This window comes from Hibiscus syriacus, unplaced genomic scaffold, assembly GCF_006381635.1.
Source record: "Hibiscus syriacus cultivar Baekdansim isolate YM2019G1 unplaced genomic scaffold, ASM638163v2 tig00003721_pilon, whole genome shotgun sequence".
Taxonomy (NCBI): domain Eukaryota; kingdom Viridiplantae; phylum Streptophyta; class Magnoliopsida; order Malvales; family Malvaceae; genus Hibiscus; species Hibiscus syriacus.
In genome coordinates, this window is record NW_024061981.1 from 582404 (window position 1) to 609227 (window position 26824).

The window sequence follows — 26824 nt, forward strand, 5'->3', positions numbered from 1 at the left end:
ATAGTAAAATTGGGCCAATAAGTCATATGGAGAAAAAAACTTGCTCATTAATTCATTTCTAAAATTAATTCGAAATCTACAATAAATATTACAGTATATGATAAACTCATCATATCTACATGATGAATTTATTTAAATAATTTTTTATCCTAACTCATTACGTCGAAGTGACAAATTTTAAAATAAAAATTATCACGTCAAAGTAACAAGTCTATAGTAAAAGAATATATTTTATTGAAAATGTTATACCCACATGACAATTTCTAAATTACTATAACAAATATTATAGTTCCTAAAATAAAACATCTAATACCTTATTGGGCTAAATAATTAATTGGGCTAATTTGGTCGACTTTAATGCCAACACTCATTACTCACGCCACTGCCTTCCAACAAAGGAAGGGAAAGACGGATTTTTACCCAAAACATACTATTTGTCTCCGCTTCTCGGCTATTTTCCGATTCTGTTTCCCGGTATTATTGCATTTCTTTTTCAAGTTTTCTTCTTCTTCACTGTTTTTGGATTTTTCATAGTTTCTTTGATGCAATTGTTTTTGCGTGTTAGATGTTCGATGAAGTGCATAAAGAAATAGAGACCTTTTTCTTCTTTTTTATATTTTGTATTTTTTTTATTTTCTGTGTAAATGCACTTGGCTCAAGTTAATGTAACTTCAGTTTATATTTTTATGGGTGTTTTTCTTTTCATCTTTAGGGTGATTAAATTCTTGTTTTCAGGTCCTTCCCTGCTGTTAAATACTTAGTGTGGCTAGGAAGAACTAGCAAAAACTTAGTAATTGTAGCTGCTAAAAGGTCACCTTTCAGAAATTCAATCAAACACGTAACGACTACTACAATTTTGAATAAGTTGTCATTTTCAACTATACTTCTTCAGGTTTATGCAATGGAATTTTGCATGTTCTCCTACTTGAGTGTTACATTTTCAAGGTTCCCTTTTCTCTAGTTTGTGCTGTAGATCAAATGAACAGGTTTTTGTGGTCTTCTAAGCAATCAATGAAATTGTTATGCTTTGGTTTTATGATGCTTAACTAAGGAGCGCTTGTAGTTGTTGAGTTTTTGGATAACTATGTCATTTATCACTATCATTATTTGCCGTGCAAGTATTTGAATGGTGTTTAGCACTTTATTCATTAACGCAGTATAGCAAACATCTCCTTTCTACTCATTTGAGTAGTGCGTCTTTTATTATCAAAAAAAAAAAAAAGTAGTGCATCTTTAGCATTGGATTGTCATTTACTCCTGTGACTGTCCAAAACCAATGTACGGTGCAGAATGCTGCATCATTTAAGCTTGTGATGTGTGTCTAAATTGATTTTCTTTATTTTAACATAGTAATTATTCTTCTTTTTCTCCCTCTCTCTCTCTCTTTATAATTCTGATGCAGATGTCTTTGTATATTGGTCATCTATCTGCTCGCACTCGTAGGGATGAACTTGAGCATGTTTTCAAGAGGTTTGGAAGATGCAATATGAAGCTGAAAGATGGCTATGGATTTGTTGTGTATGACTACCCTCCAAATGCAAAAAAAGCTTTGAGAGCACTTCAAGGAAGAAATATATGTGGTAAGCCATTAACTCTCACATGGTCAAATAAACAGCCTAGACCTTTCAAAAAAAATTCCAGGGCTGATCGGACCTATGATCGTGAGCCACATAGAATGAGGAGTCCCACTAGAGGTGGATATTATGGTAGTAGAAATTTTGATTTAAATGTTCAGCCGAGTATTGAACAACCAGAGAGTCATGGGATGATGCTTAGTTCTGCTGACTTGCTTAATGCGGATATAGACTACCATCAAGACCATGTTAAACAATTTATATGGGAAGAAAATCATGACCATAGGGAAGATTTGCTGAATAAAATTGGCCAGGATGAACCTAACCAGATGGATGATAGGTGGGATGGGCAACGCCATGATCATTCTAATGGCAATGACATTGAGCATGAAATGGAATTTGACCGCTATGTAGGTTATGACAAGGAAGCTGAGGCTGAAAAAAACCGAATTGTGTATTCCAGTGGTTCTCCTGCTGAACAAAGCCCGCAAGAGAAAATAGTGACAGAGCTGATAGGTGAAGAAACTGTGAACCATCCTAAGGATTCAAAAGTGCAGCAAGCTTGTTACAGCTGCGGTGCCTTCGGTCACAAAAAGCATAACTGCCCCCATGAAATTACTTCAGGAAGATATTTCTCCAGGTTTGACCTCAGACGTGACAATAACATTGGTAGAGGAGGTGGAGGAAAAGGTTCCCTAGCAAGTTTCGGATCCAGGTCTCGGGCAAAGTTGCTGCACGACAAGGATCTCCGAAGAACAAAGCGATTTGAGGATACCAGAAAAGCATCTGGTTCAAGAAAGAGTGGGAGATTGATAGATAATGGAAGCTCCTTTATTGGAAAGGAAACAGTCAGGGTTTGGGAGAAGGACCATGAAGGAAAGAAGCGATGTAGGAGGAGAGGTAGAACTCCTCTAAGACATAATGCAAAGAAAGCAAGGCCAATTTCTTCTCCACTTTTTCCTGATTACAGTTCATCCAGGTCACGCTCAAAATCTAAATCCATAAGGCATATGCGAAGGTCAATTTCACAGTCTAGATCAAGATCCATATCATCCAGAGCACGCTCATCATCTAAAAATCTAAGGTTGAGTTCAATATCACATTATTCTAGGTCCAGATGCTCTATATCTAGCTCAAGGTTGAGCTCTCCAACATCCTACTCTTCGCCTGTATCATTTGGCAGGCCTCTAGCATCAACGTCGGACAAAGGGCAATTTAATTTGAAAGGCTCTTTGGATGCGGCTAACATACCTAAATCCAAGGAGATTACGGTTGGAGGTGACGTTCAATTGGAGAATGCAAATTTTGAAAATAGAGTGGCTCCAGTGAGTATTGAAAATGCCGTTTCACCTGCCAAAGTAGAAAGTGGAGTGGAAAAGGACCAAGCTATGCAGGGAGGAAATAATGATAATCATATGACACCCAGGTCAGCACCTCGAGTTAAAAATCCAAGCACACCACTTTCTGGGAAAAATTCACTTGCTGATGAGAGTTTATCTCCAGAGAACTTAAGAGAGATAAAGGGCACTCAAGATGTTGGTTCACTGACAACAAAGGATGTGGTAGTACAACCTGTAGAGACTGTTTCGGAGCTTACCTCTGTGGGTTCTACAAGCATATCGCCAGAGGAACTGTGTATTGTCATGAAGCATTTTGGTCTAGAACCTCCAGAAGAAAATGAAAGGCATCTATCTGCAAAAGCTTACTTTGGTGCTGCTCGCTTGTGGCCTTGGGAGATAATCTATTATAGGAGGTTGAAGAAAGGTCCTATTTCAACCGAGAACTATGCCAGACGAGTTGAACAAAATAAAGATTTTGGTATTGTTGACAAGTATATCAGAAGCTGTAGTGGATGGGGAGAACTAAATCACCTCTGAGAAACTTTGTAAATTTTGTGACTGCGTATTTTATGCCTTCAGAGTTCGGAGATCTAACAGGTAAACTTCCACAAAATATGCGAACTGTTTACTGCTAGAATCAAAATGATATCCTGCATTTTCTTTTCTATAATATAGTTTTAGTAAGTAATAGTATTGTACATATTTTATCTGCTAACTATCAAGACTTCTCTTGTTGTGGAAATCATGTAAAGCTTCTCAGCTTCTCATGCCAATAATACAACGCACTATAGTTCTCAAGCTTATTATTGAACCTTCTTACATGATTGTTTCATAATTAGTGGTTTCCCTTCAGAATTATTAAAATTTTGTTCTATTTTCAGTTTCTTTTTTTTTCTGTAAAATATGTTGTCACTTCAATTAGACTTTCACGAAGTATGTTACAACGAATATGTTTCTAATTTTAGTGACAAATGCTTGTAAATTTGTGAAAGTTTTTTTATTTAGAATTGCCATATTTTATGCATTCTGTACTACAGAGTACTTGCATGCATATAGAAATTTCACTGTTGGACATGACTCAGTATTGTACCCAGCAGAAGGACAGTTAGGAGCTGGCTAGATGGTTGGTTCCTTACTTATCTAGCATAGTTTATTTAAGTGAGTTTACTGAACTGAGTTGCAAACCAGTGTCGGGGGTTTTCTCAGCATGTTTTTAATCAGTCCATGGCTCCTTGGAACATTGAGAGTCAAAAGTTGTCGCGCATATCTTAAAGTCTAGTATATTTGTGATTAAAAAGCAACCTTTTTACAGTATATACAATGTGAAAATCATATCTGAAGATCAAACGCATTCTCTTAGTTGTCTTGCAAATATTTTAGTATCACACTGGCAGCCCAAAGTCCAGAGTTATAATAAAATAATCATTTGACTTCGAATAAATCAGTTGATAAGATGCTTACCATCGGTATTAGATGCTTACATTAGCTGAAAAGAGAAAAATATAACTACAATGCATTAGCAATCTATTATGGAAAGCTTTCTGTTTCTTGAATGTCTTTACTTATTTAGCTATCAAAACATTGGATAAACTGTTTACAATTTGTTAGGCAAACAGGTTTGCGCTATGCAGGGTGAATTTTTTTTGTTTTTTGGAATAGTCTGAAGTGATTACAAGGTAATATATGCTCAGAATTTTTTTAGTCTATTGATAATACACATATCCTATAAACTCATATGCTGAAACTCATATTCTCTAAAAAGAATAATACTCCTTTTTATCACTAAATCCATTCAATGGATTTCAATTCATAATGAAATGATGTCTAGTTTGATACTCCCTATGCTAATTGTACTAGTTTTAAGAGTGTTGTGAAAAGAAAAGAAATTGAATGAGCTGAAGTGAAAAGAAAATAAATTGAATGAGCTGAAGAGGAAGATGGACAAAGAAGTAGAGGGAAGGGTTACCAAAATAGACAATGTCACCAGAAAGGTGGCATTTAGTGAATGATGAAAATGTAGGCAAAAATGAGAAATGGTTATTGACAACTGTTGAGGAACTTAATTTGTATTTATCTTCTGACGTAATATCTGCCCCCTTCACCCTTTCATGATATTCTCAACTGTCTCAATTACTCCTGCATTTATGTGTTTTAATGGCATTTCACTCTAATAAGTTTCCCCTTATATTTTCTTTTTCAATGCTGGAACCACTCCCCTTTCTTTACCTAACTATCCTTTTCTTGAACCCATTAAATTACCTCAATGGTTAAAAGAGTATTGCTCTTCTTAGAGATCTCAAGTTTAAGCATCTGTATCTATAGGATGTACGTGCATTATCAATAATTAAAAAGTTGTCAACAACTAAAAGAATATTTTGAACAGATGATATTTTAATTCTAGAGTATTAAAAAAACTACTATTTTCTTATTTCTTTGTTGCCTTTGCTCAGTTTAAATTTTTTTGATGATATCTATGAAGGATGTGGTGTTTTTAAATTGTCACTCTGGTTAACTTTTGCGGACAATTTAACAACCCCCCCCCCCCCGCCCAAATTGGATTTGCAATCGGTAGCACCAGGGGGAGTACCAGGGGGAGCCTGGTGAACTACCCCTGGTCCCGAGGGGCACAATGTAGTTAGTTTGAGCTCCAAGCTTAACATTTCACTTGTTTTGATGTTACAAATTTTGAGTTCTATAAGTGGATTTTGTGCAGTAAAAATAAAGACGGCTTCGTCGCTATCTGATTCCTGCAAATCCACAACTTTTGTGGATGATTCTTTGCTGCCAATCATGACCCTGTGGGCCAAAAGTCAAGCAAAAATACCACTAGTATAATACCCCCTCATTCTCAAGCACAGAAAAATCTAGGATTTTTACCCATCTTTTCAGGGGATTCAAGTTAATTTTCACCCTTCATTCGTTTTCACTCAGTTAAGCTTAGCATTGCGTCACTGCCTCATCAGCAACTTGTATGATATAAAAACACGCATTAGTTTGCCGAACAATATAAAAGATTTGAAAAAAGAAAATTACGGCAGTTAAACCAGTTTACATAGTCATATGCTAAAGAAGGAAGAAACCTTAAAATACCAGACCTAAACTAAAGACACCCACCAACCATAAACGCCCACATCTATGTTATATGAATAGGAAAACTCCCCACCCCACAAAAAAGGCCGAGGAGGTAAAAGATGACGGAGGGGAGGTGATTCCTGGTTCATACTCAGCCCTTCCTGGTCGTGGTGGCGGTGGTTGTGGGGGCGGTATCATGGAGGAAATCAAGCAAAACGGCGCTCTTGCATTTGGGACACTTAGGGTCATCCTCCGAAAGCATAACGTACATCAAGCAACTTGGGCACCCCCACCAGGACCATGGATATCGCCTCAGGGCTGCTCGAGTATCTGACGTTACTGGTATCAACTTCCTGGTTCATCTCCGACGACATGCATGAGCTCGGAGGAGATGTCGGCATCATGGTTGCCGATCGGATTGGTGATTCTACTCTCAGATTAACCCTCGGTGGAGATGGGTTCAGCTTCAAGTCAACCTTGGGTCCATTTCTGCGACTCTTTTCCTTCTTTCCACGTATAAATTTTAAACTTGGATGGAAACATGTTAGAACAACACCAACCAAAAAGATAAAACAGTTGAATTGTATTGAAACATGGGTTAACTTAAAGTTCAAGAAACCCTGAACAAAAACGCTTGTTGTTGAAGGTAAGGGGGAGAGAGAGTGGTGAGGGGATTGAAGAAGAAAGAGCAAAATATATAAAGGGAGAGAAGAGGGGGGTTAATTAAAGCATAATTTATTTTATTTACAGCGTAATTTACATTCTAATATTATTTTATAGATTTGATATATTATCTCGCTAGATCAACAAATTATTAGTATCCATATCAATAATGAGATTAATGAAAATAACCTTTTTTTTTCCATTCAAACAAATTATATTTCCCTTCCATTCTAAACAAAAGAATTATAGAAAATTTCATCCACAAACCTTGCATGGATGTATGGCATTTTTCCTTCCACCATAATTGCCCTGCTAATTTAAATCTTTTTCAGCATCCATGTGATCTTATTAATTGTCTCAGACTCTACATCATTTTTTTTTATAAATACAAAACAAGTTTAATATATAATTTTGATATTAAAAAGTATTTAGTGAAGATATAATTTTAATTTAATTTTTTGAAAAGAAATATTTTCTCTTTAAAAATTTTAAAGAATAACCAATAATACTTTGATATTTATTATAAATTAAACAAAAACCGATCCCCGGTTAAATATAGAGGTTTGATTTTATTTTTGTCTCTTAATAATGAACGTTGTCCATGATTTGGATACGTATTAAATGAATCATTATTATCAAGGTTGATAAACGACCATTTCTCCTTAATTGTCTTTAATGACAACCTAACAAATAATCTTTATTCATCTCTATTATCAAATGAGTTAGCGTATATCAATTTAGTTAAGAAATCAATTTTTTAAAATGATAATTAATAATATAATAATAATATATTTGTTTTTATACTTTTATATAATTTAAAATAAATTAATTAAAAATATTTTTAAGAATTGAAAAAAAGAATGATAAATTTATAATTATATTTTTTTACATAAAAATATTGTTCACTCCTAATAGATATGATAAAATTTAGTATATACATTGTTATATTGTTTTAATTTTTATTTGTTTGAATAATATGAAGTAATTATAAAGTAATATACATTTAATTATTTTTTTAGCTTACTTATAATACATGCCCACCCTAGAGAGACATTTGCTTAAACTCAAATAATACTCTTCTATTATTGAGGTCACTTAATAAATTTATATTATCTTGGTTTTCTGAGATTTTCTTTTTCTTTTTCTTCCTGACTTTTAGTTGACCGGATAAATAAGCATATAAAAAACCTACGAAACTTTCATGTAAAATAAATTAATTGAAAATTAATTTTAAGAAAATAATAATAAAATCATCGAAAACAAATTGGTTTTTTTGGATTTCGTGAATAATTTTTTTATTAAAATTATAATGCAGTCACATATTTAAAAATAGTTTTTAAAGTGAACACCTATAAACTAACAACACAAAGTCTTTGAATATGATTGTCATAAATAATAGGGTAAACTACGCAGGTGATCATTAATGTTCAGGTAAGTGTTTATTTTTCATCACTGATGTTTGAAAAGTCATAAATCAATCACTAACATTATCGTTTGTTAAAAAATGATCCTTTGATGTCAACAACCATTAACAATCGTTATTGCATTAATGGAATGTTGACATGACACGTTAAATAAGTTGACTCAGCATGTTTAACCGACTGTTTGACACTTCTTCTTCTTTAAAATAACTAGCCCTCTTGAAAACAAGGCGTCACTGATCCTTGCCCTCCCGACTCTGAAGGACCTACTGTCCATTCATTCAGCAAGGTTTTAACTGCCTCAGATACAAGCACCCATTGAGAGTTTCCTGTTCTTCGCAAACATGCCACTAAATGCCTTCCTAAACTTGTACTAGTTTCAAGATCCTTCTATTTTTTGGCCCTTTCCATCTTTTGCTGTTGTGAATACCTTTTTTTGCTGATTTCTATACATGCATGGGTATCTTTAAGGACATGAACGAGGCAACCCCGACCCAGGAATTGGTTGCTAAGGATCTTTATGGATATGAACAGAGATATAAATCGCGGTCGCGGTCATGTTTTAAGTCATGTCGCGTTTACCTCGCTTGCTGCCATAGCGGGCGCTATTGCGGTAATAACGAGTATATTCAAAGACAGCGATACCTCTATTTTGTGGGTGCTATCGTGGTCGCAGCTATGAATGGCGTGTTAAGCATATTTTCATAGGTAACATACTCACCTGATTTTTATACTCTTAGTGTAAAAGACACCTCCAGCATTCATCAAGTGGCACACTATTTATGTGTATCTGATTAAATGAGCAGGCCAACCAAGGAGGCATTTGCTCACAACAGGATGGAGTACGTTTGTAACTTCAAAGAGATTAGTAACTGGTGACTCATTTGTCTTTTTGAGGAAGATCATTTTTGGTTTTTTTCTACTTGTTTTTGTTTGTGCACCTTGAACATGTTCCGGCCTTTGGTGGTTTTGTTCATTCTCGTGTAGCTAATGAGCTACTTGGTTATCTAGAGGGGAAAAGGACGAGTTACGTGTTTGAGTGAGGCGTGCTGTTCGACAACATAGCATCATGCCAACGTCAGTGATTTCAAGTCAGAGCTTGCATGTTGGAGTGCTTGCAATTGCATCTCATGCAATTTCAACACAAACCCTCTTTGCTGTCTACTATAAGCTGAGGTGTTGGAGTGCTTGCAATTGCATCTCATGCAGTTTCAACACAAACCCTCTATTTATGGGTATCTTTAAGGACATGAACGAGGCAACCCCGACCCAGAAATTGGTTGCTAAGGATCTTTATGGCTATGAATGGCGTGTTAAGCATATTTTCATAGGTAACATACTCACCTGATTTTTATACTCTTAGTGTAAAAGACACCTCCAGCATTCATCAAGTGGCACACTATTTATGTGTATCTGATTAAATGAGCAGGCCAACCAAGGAGGCATTTGCTCACAACAGGATGGAGTACGTTTGTAACTTCAAAGAGATTAGTAGCTGGTGACTCTTTTGTCTTTTTGAGGAAGATCATTTTTGGTTTTTTTCTACTTGTTTGTGTTTGTGCACCTTGAACATGTTCCGGCCTTTGGTGGTTTTGTTCATTCTCGTGTAGCTAATGAGCTACTTGGTTATCTAGAGGGGAAAAGGACGAGTTACGTGTTGGAGTGAGGCATGCTGTTCGACAACATAGCATCATGCCATCGTCAGTGATTTCAAGTCAGAGCTTGCATGTTGGAGTGCTTGCAATTGCATCTCATGCAGTTTCAACACAAACCCTCTTTGCTGTCTACTATAAGCTGAGGTGTGGTATTTTCAGGATTGTCAAAGTGTGAGGTAAAAATTATACATTTTTTTATATATTTTCTCTTGTGTAAAATATCAGGACAAGTGGGTTGAACAAATATTTGGAGTATGTTAAAAATAAGTCTACTCTTGGCGTGAGATTTAAAATGGAGTTTGAAGAGGAGGATTCCTGCCATAGGTGAAGACATTTTTCCTTGTTGATGCCTCTTCTGTTTTGGTTTTATTTTTGATAACCAACTTATCCACCTTATTTTAATAATATTGATATATCTTCAAAAGCATCAACTCCTTGGAATTCTAGAGTTATGCATTTCCACGATCGAACGCCACAAAACATTACTACTGAAGCAAAAGCAAATGAAAATCCTGTCATGTGGCGGTAAACGCAGACAGAGATGAGCAGTAATTGCAGCTTTGTTACCAAGACTCCGAAAGAAGGAAGTTCGCTATCTTCTCCTGGCATGAGCGTTACCAAATACTGTCATGAAAGAAGTTGGCTATCCTCGAATTGCTTATGATTGTTGGATTATTTGTATTTACTTTTTATATTATAGTTTTTGTTACTGTATTTTTTCTTGCATGATTTTGTCCAAAATGGTCGTGAGTGGTTAATAGGAAGAAGAAGAAGAATAAGAGTTAAACGGTCGGTCAAACATGTTGAGTCAGCTGGTTTAACGTGCCATATCAGTATTTTATTACTGCAGTAACGATTATTAACGGATGTTAACGCGAGTAACTCTTTTATAACAAACGATAACATTAGTGATCGATTTATAATTTTTTAAACAAAAATAGTGAAAATGAATACATATCCAAATATTAGGGACCATTTGTGTAGTTTACCCTAAATAATATGCGCCGCTACTATTGTAGTACCTGAGAAGAATTGAGAAATGCTAAACAATGTATTGGATGGAATTACTAAATTACTAAAGAGAAAATAACCTCAGTGACCAAAAATCTCATATAATATACGATTTTAACCAACTTTTTCCAGATTTGCCAAAATGACCAACAAAATCGCAATGCGATCGCTAATTCGCAACGCGATCTCCATTATCGCAAATTCGCGTTGCATTTCGCGTTGCGATAGTTGGAAATCGCGTTGCGATGGTATACAATGTCGTTGCGATTTTCCCAATTCGCAATGCGAATAAGTAAATCGCAACACGAATTGGGAAAATCGCAACACGAATTGGGAAAATCGCAATGCGATACTGACTATCGCAATGCGATACTTACTATCGCAATGCGATAATACAAAATCGCAACGAGATACTGACTTTCGCAACGCGATTCTGACTTTCGCAACGCGATTTACATAGCGCCATTCGTATTAACGCGTTTTTTTTTTCAAATTCCAAACACGAATTTTTTCTTAATAAATCGGAAATTGAATCGTCCACAGTAATCGCAACTCATAACCTCAAACCCAAAAACACAACACTCAGTCCCATCTCCATCTCTCACTCTCTACGGCGAAATCCGTCCCCATCTCCGAAGATTTCCGTCCCCATCGCCGGCAAAATCCCTCACAACCATTCACAGTCAAAAATCCCTCACAATCATTCAGAAATGGAAAATCAACCTCCGAGGGTTAGTTTTTTTTATTTTTATTTTGAAATTTTTGCATTATTTTAGGTTTTTTATATTGAGATTGATGATAAGTTTACTGGTAATTTCAATAATAGATTAACCATTTCACTTAGATTTCTTATTAAATTCATTCGATTGCTGCCAATACTGCTAAACTGTTTAGCCTGTGAAGTTAGTATTTGTCTTTGCTTTGTCTTTTGGTTGAAGTAATGCAGAAGAAGAATAGTTTCGAGAATGAAAATCGCAACGCGGAAATAACTATCGCAACGAGATAATCGCAACGCGAAATGAAAAACGCAACGCGAAACAAAAATCGCATTGCGATTTTTATTTCGCGTTGCGATTTTTATTTCGCGGTTGCGATTTTCATTTCGCGTTGCGATTGTCTGGTTGCGATAGTCATTTCGCGTTGCGATTCTCTCGTTGTGATAGTCATTTCCGCGTTGCGATTCTCATTATCTCGTTGCGATTTTCATTTCAACCAAAAGACAAAAACAGTGTTGCAAATTTTAGTTTCAAGAATAAACTACTATTTATGTTTATTGTTTTGTTTTTGGTATATCTTGACAGTGTAATTTTTGGTATATCTAACTTGGTATGTTTATTGTTTTTTTGTAGAAATTTTTTTCGGCTTCATTGACATTAAGGAATAAAGTTAGCCTAGCCACTACAATTGCTTCGAAGCTTTCACCTGCACAAAGAAAATTGTTTGAAGAAACCTGCTTCGGGCCATGGCTGAGAGTACAGCATCCGGGTGGAGATGCTAGTTTGACCCATTTGTGGCTTCAGACCATGACTAGCGATCTACCCGACAGTATACAACGTGATGAGGAAGAGATATGGTTTCATTTTCCACCGGCGTATACTTGTTTTGGGCGGAAGGAGTTCTGCTTAATCACTGGTCTACGATTCGGACACGATGATGTATGCCGGTACACTCGTCATATCACCCGCCCATCATGGTTATCCAGGGTTTTTCCTGATGAGTCAATAGAGAAGCCGAACTTACACGTCGACGACATGAAGAAATTGTTTAATAAGAAAGATGGTTTTACTCGGATGAATGACGTCGATGTTGTCCGAGTATGCCTTCTACTACTTTTGTATGCCGGCTTTTTAGGCAGAGAGGCCAGACAACCTATTCCTCAGGAGCTAATATTATTGGTAGAGGACCTAAATGCATGGAATCTGTTTCCGTGGGGTTCGTATATATGGAAAGCTACCTGGACTAAGTTTTCGTCTGCCTTTGATGACCGCAAAAGTTTGCGGGGCTATGGGTCGAAATACACTTTGTCAGGCTTTGTTTGGGCCTTTAAGGTAAGAATTTCTATATAATGTTTTCAAAATTATAATTAATTATTTAACAATTACTAATGTTTGTTATTATATTGTTTGTAGATTTGGATATTCGAGGCCTTTCCCGCCATGAAGACATATGCAATAAAAACTTCAAATGATATTCCCAGGGCTATTTCCTGGAAGAGGAAACGTCTGTTGGATTGGGAAGACTTAATACCATATGCGACAATAAATAATGTAAGTTAACACAAATACTATCATATATAACAAGTTATTATATTAGACGTTTTAAATTTGTTTGAGTTTTTATATTTTTAGGAGGCCAACATTCCATTAATGAGACTGACACCCACGGAGGCTGAGCTTGCCACTGATTGGTGGCAAGCTAGTCAGCGTTTTCTTGATGGCACGAATGATGAGCAGCCTCCACTTCCTCCACTTCGAGAGCCATCACCTCACCTAGAGCCATCACCTGATCGACCCGACTATACCCTCTACAACGAGAGCCATCACCTATTCCGTCACATCATCGAGCCTCTTCTCCACCATCACCTCATGATAGGCGACCGACAAAGATGCCAGACTTCTATCTCCCTATTATCCACCTCCACGGATGAGTCAAGGGAGTTACGTGATGAGGTCAATGCCTTGCGTGAGGAGATCGGTACTCTACTTGATAACGATGGTGCATGGCGTGTGGAGGTGTCTACTTTACGTGGTGAGGTTGCCGCTCTACGTGAGATGGTAGTATCGTTGCAGAATGAGGTTCATACTCTACGCAACGAGGTAAGTTTAAGATTTTCCATATTTAACTTGATGATAAATTTACTCGTAATTTCACTTAAATTAACCATTTCACTTAGATTGCTTAGTAAATTTATTCGGTTGCTGCCAAAACTGCTAAACTTTTTACTTTAACACTGTGAAGTTAGTATTTGTCTTTGTTTTGTCTTTGGTTGAAAGTTTGAAATATATTTATCTTTGTTTTCACTGTTATCATGTGTCTGTTTATTTACTGATATTTGTATTTTTATTTAGCGGACCGATAAGGTGGATGCTTTACGTCGGGTTTTCTTGCACGACAGAGTTTCACGCATCAGACGGCGTGCACGTGCTATTAAGTCTCCGTATACCCCAATAGTGCGAAGACACCGCAAGAAGAAGCCCGACTCGCCTATCATCCCTCAAGAGTCCACTCCTATCGTTGAAGAGGCCCCTATCATTCCTCGAGAGTCCCCTCCCACCGTTCAAGAGGCCACTGTCATCGTTGAAGAGGTCCCTACCACCATTCAAGAGCCCGATTCATATGGCATCATATGTAGGATTCTTGAGAAACCCTCTGACATGCCGGACATGATGGATTCAAGTTGGCTCTCATATGAGTTACCGGCCAGTACCATACCGTATCTGAAGAGGAAAGGAAACAACTACCGGACACAATTCTGGATAACACCCTTTGGGCTAAGACCGCAGTTGATTTTTCTACATGAGCGAAGCCAGGGTGTTTTCACTGACATATGCAAGCTCAATGATGATAGCTATTTGTTGCTTGATCGTCTTGGTGGGGCGTATTATTAGGGGTTGAAGACAATGGCTATTTCGATGGAGGGGTAAGTCTTATATTTTTCTTATATTTTCATTTGATTATTTTTTTTTTGTAAATTTATGTAAGTTACTACTATATGTCTTTTTTTTGTAAAACAGCATATCGATGCGTGGGTGTCACGTCTTCTAATAATTAGGAAATTAAGGAAAATAAAAGAAATACACGGTATACAATTATGCCGACGTCTTTTAACGCCGTTCACATTGAAGATCAACGAGATGAATCATTTGCATTGGGAGGTCGATAAGGTTAGTGTTTATTTTAGATTAAGTTTAAAGGTATTCATAAGTGCGCAAATGAATGAATTATTACTTATGATTGCAGGTGTTTATCCCTGTTTTGGAACGTAACCATTGGCTTCTCGTCGAGCTTCAGATCCCATCCCTTAAGGCAATAGTATATGACAGCATGATAAATTACATATCATTGGCTGATTTAAGAGATATTATTAAGGGATGGAGCTCTTATTTGGCTAAATACTTGGATGCGATAAATTATTGGACTCGTTCTGGAAACAAGAAGCCAAAGAAGCTCAATATTACAGTTAGCAGAGACGAGACCGCACCACAACAAACGAAAGGACCCAGAGGGGATTGTGGTCCTCTCGTATGCTTGGCGTTGGACCGTTTGATCACAGGAAGTATAAAGTATCTACCTCCCACCGATATAGATAGAGCTGCAGTAGGCTTGTGGTTTCGACATTATATGGCTAGATCGATATATACGAGACGCTGCCTACCTGCATCCGCGTTATAAAAATGTCCATAAACAATTGGTATGCTTATAGGCTTGTGGTTTGAAAATGTTTGGTTAAGTACCTAGAATTCAATAATTTGCTGTTTGTAGGTTTTAGATGTGTAGAAAGTGTTGTTTGAGCAAATGTTTGGTTTAGCAGGTTAATCTCAGAAGTGAGCTGCGTGAAATGATGTATGGCTGCAAAAGTTGATTCAATAGTAGAAGTGTTTTTTCTCTAATAATTATTGCTTATTTTTAATTGTTTAATTGATTTGTAAAAGGTGATTTGTAAAAGTTGATTTGTTAATTGATGTTAACATAATTCTTATTGTGCTTGTTTAATTGATGAAATGTAATGGTTGATTTTGTTGATTTCAATATGCATTATGTTGAAGGCAAAAAGTACTATCGCAATGCGAAATGAAAATCGCAACGAGAGAATCGCAACGCGAAAATGAAAATCGCAACGCGAAATTAAATTCGCGTTGTGATTTTCATTTCGTATTGCGATTCCCTCGTTGCGATTTTCATTTCGCATTGCGAAATTAGCGTTGCGATTTTCATTTCGCATTGCGATTCTCGTTGCGATTTTCATTTCGCATTGCGATAGTAATTTCCGTTGCGATAGACATTAAGATGATTGCCTATTAAGTGATAACAACTAGAACAGATCATAGCAATTTCAAACTCAAGTTACTAATACATGCCTAACTGAAAATGTTAAAAGTTCACACATAAAATCTACATAATACAACGTTTGCATTTAAAAATCACCTAAGTTAACAGTCCCAAAGGTGAAGCCAGTTGTGATTGGGATTTTAAAGATGATTGCGATTTTGATTGCCTTTTCTTGACACCATATGAGCTTTGGATTTTGATGATATCCATATTTTGGTAGAGGAAAAGATGATTGTGATGGCACTGGTGATCCACATGTCAACCTTGTATGACCACTTTCCTTGCACCGACTACATGTCGATCTCTTCTTCTCTTCACCCTTAGACGGTATACGATCGTGACTTTTTGGTCGGCCAGGTAGCCTTCTGTCCATGGCTGGTGGCAAAACTATTTGTAAGTCATCTGGTATGTCCCACTCAGAAGGATGTGAAATAGGTAGACAATCTCGGCATAAGTCTGTCGATATACTTCTGTAGTGTAGCAATCCATAGCGTATGTGCTTGAATCATCTTGGTTTAGATGAAGAGCAACTTTTATAACATGGCCACACGGATACCAGATGTTTGCCATTTCATACAACTACACGTCCTTGCATTTAGATCGACAAGCCCATTTAAGTTATTATCCAGTACTTCAAACAAAGTGTTTGAACATGGTTCAACTCTCCATGACGTTGACTTCACAACACGTTTCATTATCTTTTTTTCAGTCCATGGTGTAACACGATGTTCCAATGTTCCTGTAAATTTAAATAAATAATACTTAGTAAAATATATGATAAGTTACGAATTCAAAGAAATAATACCTGCATGGTTTCTTTTCTTGTAGTACCACTGTTGAATAGAGGCTCGAAAAAACTCCATTAACATAGTAATGGGTAATTTCGGGAATGGACACTTAGAGCGTTAATTGATTCTGCACTATTAGACGTCATGAAACCATATCTTGCTCCAAGTTGATGTACTCTTGACCATCTTTCAAACCCGACATCTTCTAGTGTTGAGCACACTGAGGCAAAACACGTCTTAAACAGTTTATATGCTTATTGAAATCACTTCCGATAAGCCTTTACAGCCTTCCAGTATGTCTATTTGTGCTTTTTTATACAGCAGACCTTGATTTTAGATTTCTATACAAATGAACACCACAAAGTCCATGAAAAGCATCTGGGAAACACCTTCTAACAGCGTTGTCAATTGAGTTTGCCCTATCGGATATGATTGTCAGATTGAAAATCAACAAATCAACTATTACATTTCAACACAAATTATGTACACATCAATTAAACAAATCAACATTTACAAATCTTTACAAATCAATAAACAATCAAAAAATAATAATTCTTATTTCTTCATCAATTATTGAATCAATGAATCAAACAACTTTGTGACCCCGTACATCCATTTCACGCAGCTCACTTAAGGATTAACCTGCATAAACCAAACATTTGCTCAAACAAGACTTCCTACACATCTAAAACCTACAAACAACAAATTATTGAATTCTAGGTACTTAACCAAACATTTTCAAACCAAAAGGAGTATATGTTAACAAAACTTGCATTTGACTTACCAATTAACAATGGACACTTTCATAACGCGGATGCAGGTAGGCAGCGTTCTCAAATATATTGCTCTAGCATATAATGCCGAAACCACAAGCCTACTGCAGCTCTATCTCTATCGGTGGGGGTAAAAACTCTGTGCTTCCCGTCGTCAAACGCGCCAAGCAAAGGCAACGAGAGGACCACAATCCCCTCTGGCTCCCGTGATTGCTGTGGCGCGGTCTCGTCTCTAACAACTGTGACATTGAACTTCTTGGCTTCTTGTGTCCAGAATGACTCCAATACTTAATCCCATCCAAGAATTTAGCCAAATGAGCTCCATCCCTTGAAAATATCTCAAATCAGACAGTGATATGTAATTGATCATGTGTCATACACTATTATCTTCAGGGATGGGAGCTGAAGTTGGACGAGAAGCCAGTGACGACGTTCCAAAACAGGGATAAACACCTGCGATCATAAGTAATAATTCATTTATTTGCGCACTTATTTATGAACACCTTTAAAAAATTTAAAAAATAAACACTAACCTTATCGCCTCCCACCATGCAGGATAAAGTTTAGCTTGTCCATTGCCCAACAAAAATGATTCATCTCGTTGATTCTTCAAGTGAACTGCGTGAAAAAGCCGTCGGATTATTGTATATAGCGAATTTTTTTATTTTTCCTAAGCTTCCTTATTATTAGTAGACGTGACACCCACGCATCGATATGTGTTTTACAAAAAAATACATATATTAGTGAATTACATTAATTTTAAACAAATTAATCAAAATCATATATAAGACAAATATAAGACTTATCTCCCATCCAAATAGCCACTGTCTTCAACCCTAATAGCACACCCCACCAAGACCGATCAAGCAACAAAAACATTTCATCGTTGAGTTTGCTGATGTCAGTGTAACAACCCTGGCTCTGCTCATGTAGATAAAAATCAAATGCGGTCTTAGCCAAAGGGTATTATCCAATTATTTCCGGTAGTTGTCTCCTCTCCACTTCAGATACCGGAAGGGTACTAGCCGGTAACTCATACGAGAGCCAACTCTCATCCATCATGTCCGGAACCGGTGGGGGTTTTCTCAATACTTCGATATATTACCCCATGTGAATCGGGCTCTGGAATGGTGGGAGGGACCTCTTCAACGATGATAGTGGCCTCTTGAACGGTGGGGGGGAATCTTGAGGGAGAATAGGGGCCTCTTGAACGATTGGAGGGGACTCTTGAGGGATGACCGGTGAGTCGGGCTTCTTCTTGCGGAGTCTTCGCACCATTGGGGTGAACGGAGACGTAATAGCACATCCACGCCGTCTGATGCGTGAACTCCGTCGTGTAAGGAAAACCCGACGTTAAAGCATCCACCTTATCGGGCCGCTAAAAAAAATTAATACATAAATCAGTAAATAAATAGACATGATATAAACAAAGACAAATATGTTTTAAACTAGCATTGTATTCACCGGGTGAACGGAGACGTAATAGCACATCCACGCCGTCTGATGCGTGAACTCCGTCGTGTAAGGAAAACCCGACGTAAAGCATCCACCTTATCGGGCCGCTAAAAAAAATTAATACATAAATCAGTAAATAAATAGACATGATATTAAACAAAGACAAATATGTTTTAAACTAGCATTGTATTCACCCAAATCATTATTCTATCATAGTTCACAAAATGCTCAGATAACATTCCAGAAGTAAGCACTTATATAAACATTTAAAAGGACAACATATATAAACTTCCAGAAGAAGAATAGTTTACTTTCGCAACACGAAACTTAAAATCGCAACGCGAATTGACTATCGCAACGCGGAAATGGCTATCGCAATGCGAAATGAAAATCGCAACGACAAAATCGCAACGCGAAATGAAATCGCAACGACAAAATCGCAACGCGAAACACAAATCGCATTGCGATTTTCATTTCACGTTGCAATTTTGTCGTTGCGATTTCATTTCGCGTTGCGATTTTCATTTCGCATTGCGATAGCCATTTCCGCGTTGCGATAGTCATTTTCGTGTTGCGAAAGTAAACTATTCTTCTTCTGCAAATTGAAACTTGAATGGATTGCATTAATTCAACCAAAAGACAAAAACAAAACCAAAAACAAATACTAACAAAAATAGTTTAGCAGTATTGGCAGCAACCGAATGAATTACGAGTATGAAAAATCTTAAACTTACCTCGTTGCGTAGAGTATGAACCTCATTCTGCAACGATGCTACCATCTCACGTAGAGCGGCTACCTCACCGCGTAATGTAGACACCTCACACGCATGCACCATCGTCTTTGCGTAAAGTACCGACCTCCTCACGCAAGGCATTGACCTCATCACGTAACTCCCCTAACTCATCCCGTTGAGGTGGAGGTGGAGAACAGGGAGATAAACGTCGTGGTATCTTTGCCGGTCGCCTATCTTGCGGTGATGGTGGAGAAGAGGCTCGATGATGTGACAGAATAGGTGATGGTTGTCATTGTGGAGGTGTATAGCCGGGTCGATCAGATGATGGCTCTGGGTGAGGTGATAGCTCTAGGCGAGGTGATGGCTCCCGAAGTGGAGGCTGCTAATCAACCGTTCCATCAAAAAAACGCTTACTAGCTTGCCACCAATCAGTGGCAAGCTCAGCTTCCGTGGGTGTCAGCCTCTGTAGAGGAGTGTTGGCCTCCTAACAATATAAAAGCTCAAACAAAGTTAAACGTGTACTAGTAATAACTTGTTTATAAACATATGGTAGTATTTATGTTAACTTACATTATTTATTGTCGTATACCGTAGTAAATCTTCCCATTGCAAGGTCCGTTCCTCTTCCAGGAATAGCCTGGGATATCATTTGAAGTTTTTATTGCATATGTCTTCATGGCGGGAAAGGCCTCAAATATCCAAATCTACAAAATATAATAACAAACATTAGTAATTGTTAAATAATTACTTATAATTTTGGAAACATTATATAAAATTCTTACCTTAAAGGCCCAAAATAAAGCCTGTCAAAGTGTATTTGGAAATCGCCATGCAAACTTTTTCGATCATCCAAGGCAGACAATAACTTATTCCATGTAGCTTTCCATAAATACGAGCCCCACGGAAACAGGTTCACGCATTTAGGTCTTCTACCAATTTGATTAGATCATTTGGAATAGGTTGTCTGGCCTCTCTGCCTAAAAAGCCGGCATGCAAAAGAATTAGAAGGCATACTCGGACAACGTCGACGTCATCCATCCGAGTAAAACCATCTTTATTATTCAAAAATCTTGTCAGGTCTTCTACGTGTAGACTCGGCCTCTCCAGCTCAGGAAAAACCCGGGATAGCCATGATGGCGGGTATGTGTCTAGTGTACCGACCTACATCATCGTGTCCGAAGCGTAGACCGGTGATTAAGCAAACTCCTCCCGCCCAAAACACGTATACGCCGGTGGAGGAAAATCAAACCATATCTCTTCATCACGACGTTGTATAGTCTCTGGTAGATCGCTAGTCATGGTTTGAAGAAACAGGTGTGTCAACATCGCATCTCCACCGGGATGTTGTACTTTCAGCCATGGCCGAAGCATGTATCCTCAAACATTTTTCTTTGTGCAGGTGAAAGCTTCGACGCAATTGTTTTGGCTAGGCTGACTTTATTTCTCAAGGTCAATTGAGCCGATAAAAGTTCTACAAAAACAATAAACATACTAAATTAGATATACCAAAAACTACACTGTGAAGATATACCAAAAACAATAATAAACATAAATAGTAGTAGTTTATTCTTCAAACTTAAATATGCAACACTGTGAATTTCGTATTTGTCTTTGTTTTTTGGTTGAAGTAATGCAATTCATTCAAGTTTCAATTTGCAGAAGAAGAATAGTTTTCTGAAAATGAAAATCGCAACACGAAAATGAAAATCGCAACGAATTCGACTATCGCAACGAGAGAATCGCAACGCGAAACTAAAATCGCGTTGCGATTTGCATTTCGCGTTGCGATTCTCGGTTGATTTATAAGCAATCTAAGTGAAATGGTTAATCTATTATTGAAATTACCAGTAAATTTATCATCAATTTCAATATGAAAAAACCTAATATAATGCAAAAATTTCAAAAAGAAAATAATTAAAAAAACTAACCCCGTTGGTTGATTTGGTTGATTTTCCATTTCTGATTGTGAGGGTGGCTGAGAGGGAGATAGACGATTTCGCCGGAGATGGGGACGGATTTCGTCGAGATGGGTGAGAGAGTGAGAGATGGAGATGGGACTGAGTTGTGATTTTAGGTTTTAGGTTATGAGTTGCGATTACGGGGATATACTGTGGACAGTTCAGTGTTCCAATATATTAAATCGTGTTTGGAATTTAAAAATAAAATACTTGGCCAGGATACTAATGGCGCTTTGAAATCGCATTGCGATTATGGTATTATCGCGTTGCGAAAGTCAGAATCGCGTTGCGAAGTCAGTATCGCGTTGCGAAAGTTCGCATTGCGAATTGGAAAATCACAACGATACTGTAGACCATCGCAACGCGATTTTCAACTATTGTATTGCGAAAATGCAACGCGAATTTGCGATAATGGAGATCGCGTTGCGAATTAGCGATCGCATTGCGATTTTGTTGGTCATTTTGGCAAATCCGGAAAAAATTGATTAAAATCGTATATTATATGGGATTTTTGGTCACTGAAGTTATTTTCTCATTACTAAATTACAAGGGCTATTTTGTTCGCCTATTAAAAGAAAATGACGGCCCGCTATTAAATTTTGAAGACGACAATATAAAAGATAAAATATATAAATGATTATTAAATTATTTTAAATAAAAGTTTTATTATTAAATTTAATAAATATAAAATAAGTTTAAATTTTTAATTTTATTCTAAAAGAAATATTCAATTGTTAAATATATATTTTTATATTTTTATGTAATATATTAAACTGGATTCGTCTCATATTTAAAATCTATGTGGTTGCAGTTTATATAGGACCATAAATTGATAGTTGGAGGCGGTCACTGTCCATCCTTCATAATTTGATAGGAATGATAAATTATAATTTTTTTTATATTTTTGAATGATATACGATAATTATATCATAGTATTTGTTAAAAAAAAATTAATTAATTAACAACGTATATATTTAAAATGTAACTGTTTAAACATATATTTTTTAAAGAAAATAACATTTTTTTACTATTTAAACTATTATATGGATTCAACCGATTAGATTTTTAAGAGTGGAAATAATGTTTTGATGGATCAAATTTTTAGGATTGTGGAGGAGAGTGACGATAGCTGAAAGCTTACAAAGTGACAAAGTAAAGTTAGGGTTAAATTTGGGTTTTGGCCAATATCCAAAATTTTGAGTTTGTTAAGTTTCTTGTAATTGATTTTTCGGAAATCAAATTTTTTTTCCCCAATATTTGGTTGACGGAAAAAATATTCTGTAATTCATTTTCTTCGTCAATAAAATTTCATTTACATTTTAAGAAAAATGATTACGATATATTTTTGTAATTCATTTTCTAAACTTTTCACTTCAAAACACAAATATTCAAATCATTATTAATTTATATATTTAAAATTAATACTATGTTAATATTATTTTAATGAAAATATTAACTATTAAATTATATTTATTAGTAATTTTAATAATATAATATTTTATTTTTAATGTTATAATAATATATCATAATATATTATCATAATATATAATATTATATGTTTATGTTAATATTTTATAATAAATAATAAATAAAATTAATATTATTTATTAATTTCATAAAAATAATATTATTATTTATTAAATATTTAAAATATATTTATTAATAATTTTTAAAATATAATATAATATTCTTATTTTAATACAATAATAATAATAATAAGTAATTGATAATATATTATTAGCATTTTAGTAAATAATTAATATAATTTATAATAGTTTTATTTTACTAAAACAAAATAATCTTAATATTTTTACTTATAAAATTGTAGACATAATATTTTAGTAATAATATTGATATAAACAATATTAAATAAATTATTCTAATATTTAAAAATAATATTATTGTTTTTCTATTAAACAATATTATTTATTATAAATTTTAGAAAATATACCAACAAGTGAAAAATGATTTACATAACATCATACAAACACCGTAAAATGATTTATAAAAAATATAATTTATTTTACAAAAATTATTTTTTTCATTGAAAGAAACAAACTCTTATACCCTAATTTGGTTTGGGCTTAACATACTATTAGCATAAGGAATCAGATTTGGGCAATTGGGTATTTCAAGTTTGAGCTTGGTTAATGGACAAATAGGCTTTGAACCCAAACAAAAGATGATACTTGCGATATTTAAACGACACACATAATAAGACGTAAATTAAAATGAATCTATAATAATATCGATATCTAAAATAAAAGTGGAACTTAAAATCCCAAAACCTCAAAAGATGACACTGACAAGAATATAAAACTGGTCCTAGTACCTTATTTACAACTCGGGTATAGGGTAATTCAATGCAGCCTTAATTCAAGTACCAAAGTTTTATACTTCATCAATTTCAAAGCGTTTGAATGAATGAATTACTGGCAACTGGACTTCAATTATCATACACAGATCAGTGAATGAGATTACTGTTCTCGACATAAATTCAACCCCTTTCTCCTCTTCATGCAATTTCTTTAATTTTTGGACCCAACAACCTGAGGAGTTGTTTACCTGGCAACTGTATATCAATTTTGACATGAAAAAAGTAATATATCTTCAATTGCTGGTTTAGGTGAGGAAGACCTCATACTTCAAAATTAAATAGGAATAAGAATTATAAATTTGAGGGGGCGTTTATGAATGTTCATTAGTGTGATAAAGATGGATGACAATGGATTGTACGTAGAAATTAATGTTTTGGTAATCATGTACGGACACAAGATTTTATGTTAGTGGGTGAAATTTTATAAATAGGGGACGGACACAAGAATATAAAATTGTACGTATAAAATATTTAAATTATACGAGAATTTGAAATTTTCAAGAGATGACTGTTCCCGCTAGCTCCCACTCAGTCCATCCCGACGGAAACAACGGGAAGCAACTTTCCTAAGGATTACACATGATTGAGGCTGTCCCGGTCTCCCCCAGGAAACAGCCAACTACTGATATAATTGCATAATATTATTGATGAGTAATTCTATTGTGAGGTTCATAAAGGTTACACGGTCAATGGTCCATGTACACAAGACATTAGGGATACCCTGCGCCTGTTTGCAATTTCAATTGACAAGGGCTTACAACCACCATGTTTAGAGCAAATTCTAGAATCTTTACTCACTATATCAACAATTCTCCATCCTGGATTGCAAAATAAAAAATAAAAAAAGCTTAGGTTAGTTTATTTGGCAGTGGCATATTCTGAATATGGTTTACTACAAAGCAAAAAGAAACCAAAGACCACAGGATACACCAAATGCTGAAGATTCAACTTGCAATTAATCCATGAAACCCTAGTTAAGCCAGATCTTTAACATAGGCTCAACAGCTCATGTAAACTTCAACTAAAGGAGGGAAAGTGATCATGACTGGTTGCACCATGTAGCATCAAATTGTAGATAGGATAACAGATTAGGAAACAATGAGGTACCTGCCATACAGTATTTAGCTGGGTAATCCAGAAAGGTTAGCTGCATGGATGAGCTCAGTAAAAGTATTGTTTAGGTCCCTATTCCATATAACACGGATTGCATTTTAGTCGTTATACTTTTAAAAGGAGAAAAAAAAACATTAAAAGGAGCAAAATAATCATTTTTTTCAACAATTGAAAAAAAACTTTTTAATTTTATGAGATGCTTTTCTTTTTGATACAATGAATTTTATGAGAAATATTTAATAGTATGATTTGACATTAATTTAAAATTTGAAGTCACATTTTTAAGCGATGTGACTTGTTCGTCCGATCCATTGTAGCGTTAAAAAAACCTAAAACATCGCATTTACCTGACCCAATTTTAAACCCTGTATCAACACTTGATTTCATCCCGCTATTATTATTATTGTATTATTATTATTATTATTATTATTATTATTAGTAGTAGTATTAGTATTAATATTTTTTTTATTATTATTTCTGTAGGCTTATACAAGCCCCAATCTCACAAAATGAACCAAGCCACAAAATGACCCAAGACCCGAGCCCAGACCACACAAACCCAGAACCCCCAAGATAAAACAGATCCAAAACCCGAAGCCTAACAACCCGACCCAAGCATGAATACCCATAAAATTAGGGTTTCTTCATTTTCCCAGCAGGTACCGCTCACCATCAACAATTGGATATGTGGGAGATCCAACGATTCACATGCATCAGCAGCTAGGGTTTCGGGAAACCCTTTGGCGCCGCTACTCATCTCAACCGTCAGACTTGGACCCATCCAATGGTCCAGATCGAGCCTCAGATCCACTTCCGTTTCACCCACTCCCAGGCCACCGTCGCTGCCACCAATCTGAAGCCCTACAATGTCAGAAATCTCATATCAGCACACAAGCAACCCCAAACACAAACCCACACACAACAATGACATTTTTGTAACCATTACATAGAGAAAAATTAGCAAAAAATCTATAAACACGAGCTTATAAAGCCCCGAACGAAATCTTGTAAAAGAGTTCCCCTTCTCGGATTTTCAAAAGCATCAAAAGCAGAAAAACATTTAAGGTATATTTATATATTTTTTTGGGTGTTTTTACATTTTTGAAACAAGAATAAAATAAAATAAAATAAAATTTTTCGCGTCTTGCATGCAACAAAAATGAGGAGGAAGGGTTAGATCTTTACCTTAGTTGCATGTATTATGACATGTTCTAAGTGGTTTAAGGGTGTCCAAGCATGTTTGTAGAAGCTAGGATAGATTGCATGACCAACTGGATGCATGTTCATGAATAATACTATGTATTTTCTGCATTTTCTAGAAAAATGATCGATTCCTTGCTCAAAAGAATTGATCCCTTCAGGAAAAGGATCGATCACAAACCTACTATTTTACAAAGGATCGATCCCCTGTAAAAAGGGATCAATCCCTTCATTGTACGCTCGATTAAAATTGGTAAAATTACATTCATTAAAGACCTAAAGTGTTCCCTAAGTCCTTGGATGGTCCCTTAACTTTAAAATGTATTCAATTTGGTCCAAAAACATAATTTTGCAATTAAAGCTTTGTTTTAACTCAGATTTTGCTTAAATTTGTTCTATGCCTCTATAATGATAATATTTTCATAATGAACCCTTAAATTTTATATTTTTGGCTTATTTTCTTATTTTTAAAAGTTTACATTTTAGTCCTAAAACTGAGCATGTTCAATTAGGTCCTTAAACGATGTCTAATTAAGCTGAGGTTTTGCACGAGACTAATTAAGGACTAATTTGCAAAAGAATATTTTTATTATCTCTTTATGAAAGAGATAACCACGTGTAATAGGAAAGAAAAGTCTGGA

The 26824-nt window shown here is 35.7% G+C and overlaps 1 protein-coding gene across 1 annotated transcript; it reads left to right on the forward strand.

Annotated features, from left to right (window-relative positions):
- Nucleotides 1–399: 399 nt before the first annotated feature.
- On the forward strand, nucleotides 400–3592 carry LOC120181709 (serine/arginine-rich splicing factor 4-like). The gene is made up of 2 exons (XM_039186794.1): nucleotides 400–474; nucleotides 1403–3592. The coding sequence occupies exon 2, from the start codon at nucleotides 1403–1405 to the stop codon at nucleotides 3449–3451; it is 2049 nt and encodes a 682-aa protein (XP_039042725.1). The 5' UTR covers nucleotides 400–474; the 3' UTR covers nucleotides 3452–3592.
- The last annotated feature ends 23232 nt before the right edge of the window (nucleotides 3593–26824 follow it).